Source organism: Schistocerca cancellata, chromosome 4 (assembly GCF_023864275.1).
Source record: "Schistocerca cancellata isolate TAMUIC-IGC-003103 chromosome 4, iqSchCanc2.1, whole genome shotgun sequence".
Taxonomy (NCBI): Eukaryota; Metazoa; Arthropoda; class Insecta; order Orthoptera; family Acrididae; genus Schistocerca; species Schistocerca cancellata.
Genome location: NC_064629.1, coordinates 697,488,088 through 697,502,068, shown reverse-complemented (window position 1 = coordinate 697,502,068; position 13,981 = coordinate 697,488,088). Strand labels below are relative to the sequence as shown.

Below are 13,981 nucleotides of genomic sequence, written 5' to 3'. Positions count from 1 at the left end.
AGAGAAATCAGAGCTCAAACAGAAAGGTTTAGGTGTTCGTTTCTCCCTCGCGCTGTTCGGGAGTGGAATGGTAGAGAGATAGTATGATTGTGGTTCAATGAACCCTCTGCCAAGCACTTAAATGTGAATTGCAGAGTAATCACGTAGATGTAGATGAAGTAGAAAACACATTGAAGCACTGCTACAAGGCAGTCTTAAGAGGATTTCATCAATCAATTTCACCAAGAAAAGTTCCAATATTCCATACTAAATGTGGCCTCTATCATTAAAACAAAAACTGAGTGAAGTACATTCTATCCCAGCTTTGTGTGCAGATTTGCCACATTAGCTAGCAGTTGAATGATGTTACATGGCAACATGGGTACCCGAAATGTAGACATTTGTAACAATAGGCTGCTACCTAATGGATATTTGTTTTGCCTCGAGTCACCCATGACATTAACATGTAGCACATGTTGAGTAACTGTTATTTTAAAATATATTTTAAACATATAAAAATATTTTAAAATAGAGTTCGATGATCTCAGTAGTTAAACTCACATTCTGTGAGAAATGACATTTTACTATCATGACACATGATGGCTCCTTATGACGTCTACAGCTTATAGTTTTAGAGGGCTGGCAGTGTTCAGTCCCAGTCTGGAACACCCAGATTCACCAAATCAACACTCAGTAAAGACTGGCTGAGTTCCCTTAGGCACTTATCATTTGGCACAGCAATGAGGACTTGTAGATTATTGAATATTGTGGACACAATGAGCCTTCACCTTATAAATGATATGATACCTGCTATAACCACGTACATGATATTTGGATACACAATGCAGCACCAACTGCTGGTGCACTACACTTTGAATATTCCGCCAACAGAACAGCATCTGCGTGGACCAGCCACCAGAGGCCGCTGCAGTGGCCATATGACTTGTGCACATGACACGGCATCTGTCACGCCATCTACTGGAGCCCTCCTCTTTATATGCATGGTGCAGCAGACACTTGCTCTCCCACTGTGTTATTACTTATCATTTGCAAGTGATTATATCAGTACTTAGATTGTTTCTATGTTTGTATTTATGTTCTCAACTGTTGTTCACTTGTATGCGAAAGAAGAATTAACTATGGTTAATTTTGGCCGTACTGTTGTTTGTTTCAACAATACAATACCTGTTATATTAGTTAAAGGAAAACTATTCACCAATTAAAGTCACTGTTTTGAAATTAAGTATCTGTTGTACTCCCCCCACCCCCCCCCCCCAACAAAAACAAAAAAATCCCACTTGAGAGAGCTAAAACAACACAAAATAATGATGATATAAGAAAATGAATGAAGCACTAAAAACATATGCTCACAGAACAATAATTCGTGAGTGTACAGATTTTCAGTTATGCACAACAGAAATAAAGCAGCAGTCACATTAGGTAAATTTTGAAAGGGAGAAAGATGGAAGATATGGGTTAAGCCCATAGGTGATGAAACTGCTGGAGACTGCCCTTGAGCTATGCATGGGAAAGAGTATGTCATGAAATTGGCTATGGTGTCTTCAAAGGTACCATCATGGTTTTCACTTGCACGATTTAGGAAAGCCACTGAAAATCTTATTATCTTATTTCTAACCAACAAGACAAGAGATTTGAAGCCCACTACTCCTAAACGGAGTACAATGCCTTGACCACTCAGCAAACTCGGTGATGATTTTGGAACAAAAGAAATTTACAGTCAGACCTTTACCACAACAATGAGACTCCAACAAGGAAAAATACAATACCATAGTGCACAGTACTGGAAACATACAGCTATCATTGTATGTTCAACTACAATAAACATTGTAAAACTTAAGGGTCACAAAGGTACACCAGTAAATACTAAAGAATTAAGAGAATGGAGTAAGCCACTGAGATCTCAAAAGACCTTTTATAACTAAGTGAGGTGAAAATTGAAAGGTGGCTCACGCTTTAGAACACTAAGAACTATCCTGAAAAGTCTTGATGATCCTGTGCATATTTGTTGTCTACTTTCCTCAAGGGGTTTGCATTTCAGCTTTACTCACTCACTGTTTACAAACTTTACCGGAGATTAGTTTTTTTTATTTTTTTAAAACGACCTTATGGTGTGCAAGGATTATTATAGTGTTACACACTGGAGAGCCAAAGAAACTGGTATACCTGCCTAATACCAGGTACTGCCCCCATGAGCATGCAGAAGTGCTGCAAGATGACGTGCCATGGACTCAACTAATGTCTGAAGTAGTGCTGGAGGGAACTGACACCATGAACCCTGCAGAGCTGTCAATAATTCCATTAAGAGTACGAAGGGGTGGAGAACAGCACGTTGCAACGCATCCCAGATATGCTCAATAATGTTCATGTCTGCGGAGTTTGTTGGCCAGCACAAGTGTTACAACTCAGAAGAATGATCCTGGAGCCACTCTGTAGCAGTTCTGGACGTGTTGGGTATTGCACTGTCCTGCTAGAATTGCCTATGTCAAACGGAATGCACAATGGACATGAATGGATGCAGACAAGATGCTTATGTACATGTCACCTGTCAGAGTCATATCTAGACACATCAGGGCCCCATATCACTCCAACTGCACATGCCCCACATCATTACAGAGCCTCCACCAGCTTGAACAGTCCCCTTGCTGACATGCAGGGACCATGGATTCATGATTATGTCTCCATACCTGCACATGTCCATCAGCTCAATACAACCTGAAACGAGACTCGTCAAACCAGGCAACATGTTTCCAATCATCAACAGTCCAATGTCAGTGTTGATGGGCCCATGTGAGGCGTAAGTCTTTGTGTCATGCAGTCATCAAGGGTACACAAGTGGGCCTTCGGTTCCGATGATGTCTTATTGAATGGTTTGCATGCTGACACTTGTTGATGGCCCAGTATTGAAACCTGAAGCAATTTTCAGAAGGGTTGCACTTCTGTCACTTTGAATGATTGTCTTCAGTAGTCATTGGTCCCGTTCTTGTGGGATCTTTTTCTGGTCACAGCGATGTTGCAGATTTGATGTTTTACCGGATTCCAGCTATTAATGGTACACTAGTGAAATGGTTGTACAGAAAAATCCCCACTTCATAACCACCTCTGAGATGATGTGTCCCATCACTCGTGTGCTAACTATAACATGAAAGTAACTAAATAACTCACTTAAATCTTGATAACCCGCCATTGTAGCAGCAGTAACCGATCTAACAACTGTGCCAGACATTTGTTGTCTTATATAGTCAGTGTCGTATTCTGCCTGTTTATATATCTCTGTATTTGAATGAGTATGCCTATACCAGTTTCTTTAGCACTTCATTGTATATCACTGGATATTGTACAGAGTGATAAAGAAGGCCACTAACTTTTGAAATTGCACTATTCATGAAATAATGTAGTTAGAGAGAGGGCAAACTGAAATGATATGCGGTTTTACTGAAACAAAACACTAGTGCAGAAACTGGCCAAAAGATGGCGCTGGACAGCAATACATCAGTAACATCGCATGACAATCATGTATAAAATGAGCTGTAATGAGAGAGAAAGCCAGATGCACCAGCAATCACGGCATGTTGGTTTTATCAGGAATGACACTATTCACAAAGCTTTGCTATCAGAATGGAGAATCCGCTACTGCATCTTTACGATCCTATCAGCATAAGAAGGGTGTTCGAAACAGTTAAAGGTCGTCTGACAAGTGTAGCTGTGAAGAAAATGATCACAAAGTTCATAACCAAATGCTATTTAGATGATCAGTCCGGTAGTGAATGATCGGACTCCAATTGCTACTTCTGCTCAGGTAGTTCAGGAAGAAATGGAGATATCAGCAGGTTCATCTCTGCATGGTGAAGTCAGCGCTCATGAAGTCGCATGTCGCACTGGCATTCCATGCACTATTGATTAGAGAGTACAAAGGTGTAGCCTCCAATGCTATCCGTACAAAATCCCCAATTGTCAAGAAATATTAGCCACCGATTTTGTCACACGGAGAGCATTTGTGGTGTGGGCACTTCAAAGAATGGGGGACGATGACAACTGGTTGTCTAATGTGTTGTGGAGTGACAAGTCCACTTTACACTTTAAGGGTGTGTCAACACCAACAACGGCAAAATTTGGTTTACCAAAAATCCTAGAAATGTCATGGAAATCCAACTGCATGTCGAGAAAGTCATGGTGTGGCTTGGATGTGCCACATTAATTGTGACTGGACCCTTTTACTTTGAGGAAATGTGAGCTGCTGTTTTCAAACTGTCAGCATGACGGATTCAAGGTACGCCAATATGTTACAGAATCGCATCATCCTTAGCCTGGCTAATAAACACCTGCTGGAAGGTATGACTTTTATGCAGGTTAGCACTTCACCCCATACTGCTACATGTATAAAAGATTTCTTGTTCACATTGTTTGGTGAGGATCGCGTGCTGAGCTGCCACTTCAGTCATGCTTGGCCTCCCAGGACACCAGACCTCCATCCATCTGATTATTGGTTGTGGGGTTACCTGAAGTTGCAAGTCTACTGCAATCATCTAATCTCATTAGTTGTGCTAAAAGACAACATCTGACGGCATTTTCTCACCAAACATACTGAGATATACAGCACTGTTCACGACATTGTCCCTGGACTGCAGGTATTGTCGATGAATGATAGCCGAGATGTCAAGCATTTGTTAACATTGTCTTTGCTGAAAATAAATTGTTACGCTACTTATTGCTTTGTATCATACGAAGTGCCATCTGTTGGTCATTTTGTGCACCTTTTTTTGCTTTCAGTAGAACTCCATGTCATTTCAAGCATATATGTCAATTTTTACCTCACTACTCACATTAGTCCATGGAATGATGAATTATCGAATGTTAATGGATTTTTGGGTCACCCTGTATAAAGGCATTTAATAAGTGAACATGTGCTGAGTTAATTTTACAAATATGTCATGCATACAATTTAAAAAAAAAAAAAATGCTACTTCATTTGAATTATAATTTTATTGCATAAACCTAATCGGGTTTTCATTTGAACTGTTTTGAAAATAGGCATGTCTCACTGAAGTTCCTTATTACTTTTGGATGTTCACTCTCAATTTTTTGATTCTGAATTACATCCGGCTGTAGTTTTTGTATTCTGTAGCATTCTAGCATCTCCAGGATATTTAGCGTTATACCTTTTGGCTGTGTATGAAAAATGGTCAGCACTTTATTCATGTCTGGTATTTGGCAACATACCACACAGATGGGTTGTGACAACTGGCTTAACTAATTCTTTAGTTGAAGGGCTGCCATGTGTTCACAAAATCTAATGTCAAAGGCTTTCCCTGTCTTTTTAATACAGGGTTATTACAAATGATTGAAGCGATTTCACAGCTCTACAATAACTTTATTATTTGAGATATTTTCACAATGCTTTGCACACACATACAAAAACTCAAAAAGTTTTTTTAGGCATTCACAAATGTTCGATATGTGCCCCTTTAGTGATTCGGCAGACATCAAGCCGATAATCAAGTTCCTCCCACATTCGGCGCAGCATGTACCCATCAATGAGTTCGAAAGCATCGTTGATGCGAGTTCGCAGTTCTGGCACGTTTCTTGGTAGAGGAGGTTTAAACACTGAATCTTTCACATAACATCACTGAAAACAAGTTTTGCACTGAACGCATCCTCTTCCATGAGCTGTTGCAACCGCGCCGAAAATTCAAAGCGTTTGACTTTGTCATCGGGTGCCAGGGCTTGTAGCAACTGTAAACGGTAAGGCTTCTGCTTTAGCCTTTTCCGTAAGATTTTCCAAACCGTCGGCTGTGGTACGTTTAGCTCCCTGCTTGCTTTATTCGTCGACTTCCGCGGGCTACGCGTGAAACTTGCCCGCACGCGTTCAACCATTTCTTCGCTCACTGCGGGCCGACCCGTTGATTTCCTCTTACAGAGGCATCCAGAAGCTTTAAACTGCACATACCATCGCCAAATGGAGTTAGCAGTTGGTGGATCTTTGTTGAACTTCGTCCTGAAGTGTCGTTGCACTGTTATGACTGACTGATGTGAGTGCATTTCAAGCACGACATACGCTTTCTCGGCTCCTGTCGCCATTTTGTCTCACTGCGCTCTCGAGCGCTCTGACAGCAGAAACCTGAAGTGCGGCTTCAGCCGAACAAACTTTATGAGTTTTTCTATGTATCTGTAGTGTGTCGTGACCATATGTCAATGAATGGAGCTACAGTGAATTTATGGAATCGCTTCAATCATTTGTAATAGCCCTGTATAGAAGGTTCTACAACTACATTATATTTTATACTCTCCATGTTTCCAAAATTTATCTTGTCTGTTTACTATATGTGGAAATGCTATTCCATGCTTTTCTTGGTGTTGATTTTATGTTTCTCCAGGATTTCTGATTTCCAATATAAGACAGTAACAATGAATGGTGTGTTATGGGGTGAGTGTTCTTTTATGTTCTTTAGCTTTGTCACACACTTTGTTACCGGCTATGTTCTAATCATTCTGTTATGGTTTCAACTTTGTAACCATTTTTCAGCACTAAATTGCCAACTACTTTGCAATATAGATTTTGTTACAACTGCATCTTCTGACAGGCAGTGTTAGTCCCTATGGAACATACTCTTAAAATGAAACCAAAGCCGCCGTAAAGAGCCATAAATAAAAACTTGAAGTTTAGTGATTCGTTACATTGTATTTGTTATTTTTACTGCAATTATACTCTTACACAATGATGCAGCATATCAGAGCCCAACGTCATCTGGTAAACAGTAGATCAACGTTAATTAGCATTCAAGCATTCATCACTCTTAGTGTCATCATTGTATGAAAACCTCTGTTTGTGTGTGTGAAAGGAAGGAAAAATAATTACTTAAGCTGTTACACAATTTAACTCCCTCAAATGACACTCATATTTGCAGTACACACCAAGTATGGAAGATTTCGGAAGACTACTTGATTCTGAGAATTATCATTCAGATCAACTGCTAAATTTACAGCTTGTCTGGCATACATATCTGGTAATAAATATCATAATATTAATGACCAACAGAAAATGAAATGATTAAAATGCTGGAAAGTGGATCATCACTCATTTGATAGATGAAGTTGCAATAGGAGTGCAATGTGGAATTATCCATACTTCAATTTCTTTAAACGGGAGTAGGCTATTTACTCAATGAATGAACTACACAGGACTAATTCAGTATCAATGTTATGTATGTGACAGCCAGTGTGAACAGTCTCATTAGGAAAGCATAATCATGTGGATCTTGAATACTCAATGATATTTCAAGAATGCAGCTGACTGATGTTCTCTACCACGTACCATATCACATCTGAGTACTTATCAGACACTGTCAGATGAAATGCTGCTAGTTCACACAAAGATGTCTGAAAGGAGTCCACACGAAATACGTGTATCATGTGTGGTAGAAAACAACTGGCTGCACTTATAAAACATAACTGGGAGCTGTAATGATTATATAAGCATGAGACAGCAACTAGAGATAGTCCACTAGAGATAGTCCAGAGACAGGATTTAATGGGGTTTGGGAATACCAGTGCTTATAAAATGAACAGTAGTTAACAATAATCAAACCTAAAACACACAAAATAACGAAATACACACCAAAAATAAGGTTCAATAATGAAACTGAGATAAGGTGGAATAATTGTTTTAATCCAACAACAAAGAAATGAACACAATATACAGATAAATACTTAAAATCGAAGGGTGACAATCAACAACAAAAGTCTCCAAATTGATAGGAAATAGCACATGCCATTATCTTCAAAGGTAACAAAGATTACAGGTATGATACAAGTGCCAAGAGATTATTCATATCTCATATGCACATGAAGTGGCGCAAAAATTCTACAGCTCGGTGACATGCCATGAATGAGATACCTATTATCATTCTGTATAACACAGTATTGGCATACAACAACAAGGAGATAGAAAGGGTGGCCACTGTCTCTCCTCATCCTCACAATAGATGGGTTCATCACATTCTGATGATCTTTCTAAACTATGATTGCCCTCCACCGCCAATCCCTTGAGGTAAGTAGGTAGTTAGGTAGGTGGTGTGTGTGTGTGTGTGTGTGTGTGTGTGTGTGTGTGTAGAGGGGAGGGGGGGGGGGGAATAGAGACATCAAATGGTGCTGTCATATACGGTCCCGCATAAAGTAATAATTGGATACAAAATTTTCCAATTCTTATGCAGAATTTCAAACCTGCAAGAAGATATGGATAGCAAATTTCTAACAAGACACATGCACCTGACATTCATCATCAAGCAGATGACATGATGAAGTTCAGAAGTCTTCCATTCTCAACATACATAATACTTTCTCATTTGGTAACAAAAGAGTAAAAGTCAACTGGGGTACAGCCTAATACAGGATTACCATGATTGAAGTTCCAGTTTCAAAATGCTGTAGAAAGAAAACCACTGCTCAGAATGACATCAAATTTGAACAGCATATTAAAATGCCATTAGAAAAAAAAAGAAGTCGTTTGTTCCTCAGTCTGCGTCTGAGACACCCATCACTGTCTCCATGAAGGATTGCACACTCCTGGAAAAGCTTCATCACAAGAATGGTGACTGCACCAGTAGCCCTGCAGAGAATCCAGACACTTGAGGGTATGAAAAACTGAGATCTGATGGAAAAATTGAAAAATTGTTGGAAACCAACAAACGAGTTCAATACAGTTTAGAGATAAATGTTTAAAACCAAAGGGCGACAACTGACAAGAAAGGTCTCTAATTGAAAAGGAAATGGCACATGCCTTTACCTTCACAGGTAGCAGTGCACGAGTTCTGCTCAGGTTCTGGAGAAAATGGTTACACAATTCAAAAAGACAGATTCTTTTGAAGTTCAATGTGGCAGAGGGAGGAAAGCAGTTGATCCAATGTCTGTCAAAGGCATAATTGCAACACAGCACAACAGATCAAGCAGTATTGTGCAAAAATGCTGCACGTGGGGGAACCTCCCCAAACATTGGACATGCTTTGAGCAGTGTGTAAAATTCTACAAAACACCCTGCATTGCTCTCCATACATCATCACCCATGTTAAAGAATTGCTTCCTGCTAACCTGCCAGCAAGACAAACCTTCAACAGCGTGGATGTGTTGGTAGGATCATTTTTATGCAAGATGGCACTCCTCTGCACATTGTAGTCAGTTAAGCAGCTGCTGCAGAGGAATTTCAGAAATGCTAGAATTATTAGCCATCATTTCCTTATAGTCTGACCATCCCAATCTTCTGATCTTAAACCGTGCAGTTTCTCTTTGTGGGATTATCTCAGAGGTGTTGTGTTCAGTGCTCGAATTCTGAATGTAGTTGAAATGAAGGCATGCACTGTGCAACATATTCAGTCATGCACTTTGAACAGTATGGATGGTGTAACATGCAGCTCAAACCACAGCTGTCACACTGTGATTCCATCTGTCATTTGTAGAATTTTCATGAACTGTGTGTGTGTGTGTGTGTGTGTGTGTGTGTGTGTGTAATACACAGTTCAAACTTGATATCATTCTGACCAGCGGTTCTCTTCCTACAGCATTTTGAAACTGAAACTTTAATTATGGACACCCTGTAGATTACACTAAAAGTAACTCAACGAAGCTTTTTTCTGCAAATAAATACAGTGTGTTTCACAGTTATTATTACAGGCTTTTATAGGTTGCAAAAAGAACTTATCAGATAAAGTTCTGATAAAAAAAGTCAATGACCGGACTGTACCATTTGAATGTCAAATAAGATTAAAGATTGAATCACTTCCAAATCTCCCAATTAGTGGTGTGCACACTGCAGAGACAATGAGTTCTGACCTACGTGCTCTATTAGAGCCCACTGCACCGGCAATGTTTCCAGTACTCATCATAATGTTTTTGTTTACGCGATGAAGGACGTGCTCTTCAAAGTCGAGAGTGCGACACGTCCACAGAGAACCATAATTGACCCTCCTAGCAGTGACATAATAGTTTCTCACAGCCATTGTTGTAGTCAGATGAAATGGTATGTGATGTCATAACTACAACAGGGACTGTCTTCTCAGTTTGTGTATGTGCGCGCCATGAAGAAGAAAATTTGAAAGTGATGTGATATTCAAACTTACTTTATATCCAAATATTACATTTCAGGACATGGGTTCCCAATCAAAATTTTATCCACCAACCACTAGAAGCTAGTAACAGAAACTGTGAAACATAGTGAATATGAAAATTATAAAATAAACATTGATCTATGTAACTATTCCATTCTGTGGACACCTGGTCCCATCAAGATTACAGCTAAACTCTGCTGATAAACACACAGCCATAAATAAATATCTTCTGCATGCTATAAAAATATTAATGATAGTGTAGTTGATGGTACCTGCAACAGTTCGACCTCTTGGAAAGTCACTTCCAGCTGCCAGCCTACCTCCTCTTCCTGCTTGCTGGTCTACTAAGTTGTTTGAATTTAACATTCCCATTTCAAGATTAAGAGCTTTCTTATGTGTACTATCCAGTGAGTTTAATATCTGCTCAGCATTTTCATGAAAATGGCCCCGGAAATGCCAGAAAGCCCTACATACAAACAACAAAAGCAAACAATTATATACAAAGTACACAACACATGCAAAACATAAAAAGAAGATACAGAACATAGATGTGCACGTAACTTACATGTACAGATACAACACTCATTTCACAGTCTGCATCACAATCTTTATCATGCACTAATAAATGAAGTTTACGTTACTCTTTACAAAGGGAGAAAAGAAAGGAAAACAACAAAGAAAAACAGAAAATGCAGAAAGAAAGAATTAAAGCTGCCCAAAAAATAACAACAGAAACTGGGAATAATATTCTCTAATAATGAAAAACTGAAGCTGCAATTCGAGTGATATTCAGTAGAAAGTACTGAAAATCCTACAGATAAAGACAAAAGATATGTAACACTATGTGCAAATCAGCTGAACATATTTGGAGTGGCTCATAATTCATGTTACACACTTCTAAAGATTGTAGAGGAAGCTTAGTAGATCAAGTTTACATAGCAATCCGCATCCAGAATCATCATCCAACGAAGCAACAGAGTATTTAAGTTATATGTGCCAGGGTCTTTAAATGTATGTATGTACACGGTGATTCCATGATGATGTTACAGGAGATGGATAAACACATCAATCTGAGGTAATGGTCCCTGTACCAAAAATGAATTAGTCGAAAGTTACAAATGAAAATTATTCTGATGCCTCTGACTGTGGTATACATGTACCAGTACTGTTGTTGCTAAGATTGTAGGGTAAGCAACATTCAGAGGTGGTAGTATAGACCAAGACAAGAAAAATTGTCTAGTCAACATGGGCTCTAATATGCATAGCTGAGGATCTATGAGCACTTGCTCATCTTTGCTGTTGTGAAACACATCTCCTTCCCCAACATTGCAAAGGTAAAACAAATATGACAATTTGTTTCTCTCTTTCTTTATTTTTCCATCTACTTTATGTTTCCTGTGACAAAAATTTTATTGGAGAAAAACAGCCTTTTAAGAATGATGCAGAATGAAACCAGACTCAATCAAATGACTTACAAAGTAGGTGAGAGCATTATCCTCATTTATGTATTACCTCTTTCAGAAAAATATTTGAACCAATCTAGTTATTTAAAATAGTATACAATGAGTTACATGATGTTAGATGCATGCCGAATACAATCTGAGATTGATCATTAATACTCATCTTACTGTTATGACATATCTTAAGCATGATAACTTCGCCTAGTGTGTCATGAAATAACTAAATTACCGTTGTTGTGCACAGTTGCAGGATGAATAAATTAAGACAGTACAAATATAGTTCATCAGGAGAGTTTAACTATCATAGCAACTTCTGCAGTGGTTTGTTGCAGTTTAGCATTGACTAACCTTTTTCTGGATTGGTTTTGGCTGTGACATGCCATCCAAAGTGAGATATTGTTGAGTCAAGAGGCACACTAGTCAGTGCATAGCTACGGTTTCAACTGAACTGCCTAATGGCAAAATTATATTACACAATGTAATATCACAGTGATTTGAGTCAAAGAGATATTTCCCATTTTAGGCCTCACAACAAAACATTAATGGAAAGGGCATAAAAATCAGATGAGAAATGTTAGTTCAGACATCCAGTGTAACTAGGAGGTTGCCCACTCTACACACAGTAGTAAGTATCTAGCAACTTTTCAGGGTGTCTTATAAACACATATCTGTTGGGTGGAACTAACTTACTAACAAGGGTGTGCTGGAAAGTAATGCCTCCAATTTTTTTATTCTGCTCTCAATACTAGATGAGGTATTACATGTCATGTATATTACTCAGTCGTTCCTGCTTCGCTGACAAAAACTGCAACCGTATGTCGCTAGAGGGCTCTGAATTGTAGTGCATAACAAAAGATTGTATAACGTAACTGTGTACGTCAATACATGTGAAACGACGTGCTGTAATCAAGTTTCGAACTCGAAGAGTTTGTCCATACATGGAGCACCATCTCCTTCAGTATGACAATGCCAGACCACAGATGAGTGCTGAGACATCTGCAACAATTCGATACCTAGGGTTCCCCATGATAAATCATCCTCCATGCACTCCTGACTTGCCCCATTCCATTTTCATGTGGTTCCAAAACATATTCGATAACTTCACTTTGATAGTGATGAAGCAGAGCAAGCAGAGGTGAGGTAGTGGCTCTGTCAACAAAGTCAAACATTCTCATGGTGATGTCAACAAGCTTGTCTTTCGTTGGGAGAAATGTGTTCATCACCAGGGTGGCTACATTAAGACATAAATATATAGACGTGAAGAATAAAGGTGATAAATATATAGACGTGAAGAATAAAGGTGTAGAATGTTAATCAAATTTGTTTTATTTAAAAAACTTTAAGAGTTAACACAAAAAAAATCAGAGAAATTACTTTTCAGCACACCCTTGTAGTGATAATAATCAGAATACCACATAGATGTAGGCAACAATACATAGTATCTAAATGCTTAAATCAGTTATGTCCAAAATTACGCATTAATTTCAATTGTCATGAGGACTTTTTATAAGAAAATTGAACACAAAGATTTCTTAAGGGTTTCATTAATGCTTAGATGTCGCAATACGAGAGGAAAAATTTACAGCAAACAGCTTTACAGACTGACGGACTTATTTTGGAATACATAAATTATGTGTACAAAAATACAAGTTTCATTAGAGATGTATATCAAAAACTTCTCAATAATAGCATGCTGACTATCACAGAATACAACTCCAATGAAGCATTACTTGTATAGTTCACTTTCACCTAAGGGAAATATAACAATAAGCAAAGGATAAGGATAAGGACAAGTAACTATGATATTTCACACTAAGAGATTGAGAGGGGGGGGGGGGGGTTGCACAACTAACTGACATCACCCTTTATTAACACAATGCAGACAGAAAACTTTATGTTTAAATATATGGAGTAATAATGTCAATGTGAACATTTTTGTTGACAAAGTATATGAGGATAGGCTATTCTGACAAGATCAGGTTTCAGGTAAACTTAATCTTGATAGTATTTGACATGTTGACACCGTGTTCCTGACTGGGACTCATGTCCGCATCTCTGCCATTCACGGGCAGCATGTTTCCAATTGCGCTACCCGAGCACACATCACACACTGGCATAAAGCATTAATCTGCCACCATCTTCTCGGCATTCTCTTCCAAACTATGCATAGGTTCTCTCATGATCTCATAGGATTAACACATCCAGGAGGTATGCTCAGATAGCACAAATGACAGTTCACAAAACACAGGCACCTGTGTTTGAGCCCCATTACAGCACACTATTTCAATTTAGCACATTCAATTAGAAAATTCAGTCCCAGATACATAACTCCAGAGGTTAACAGGAAACAGAAATCAAAACAGTTAAACGAGTTGAAGCCTACTACCCATAAATATCAGTACCGTATCTTAATCACTGCATTACTTT

The 13,981-nt window shown here is 38.7% G+C and overlaps 1 protein-coding gene across 18 annotated transcripts in view; it reads right to left on the bottom strand.

Moving 5' to 3' along the window:
• Nucleotides 1-13,981, bottom strand: part of LOC126183635 (CLIP-associating protein 1-B-like) — a 764,859-nt gene that overhangs the window by 114,618 nt on the left and 636,260 nt on the right. For 7 of the 18 annotated variants that reach the window (XM_049925777.1, XM_049925757.1, XM_049925775.1 and 4 more), the window contains one exon: nucleotides 10,367-10,560. The exons of the other annotated variants lie outside the window; for them this stretch is intronic. In XM_049925777.1, coding sequence (XP_049781734.1) covers nucleotides 10,367-10,560 — 194 coding nt within the window. The remainder of the gene's footprint in view (nucleotides 1-10,366; nucleotides 10,561-13,981) is intronic. 18 annotated transcript variants of the gene reach the window in all.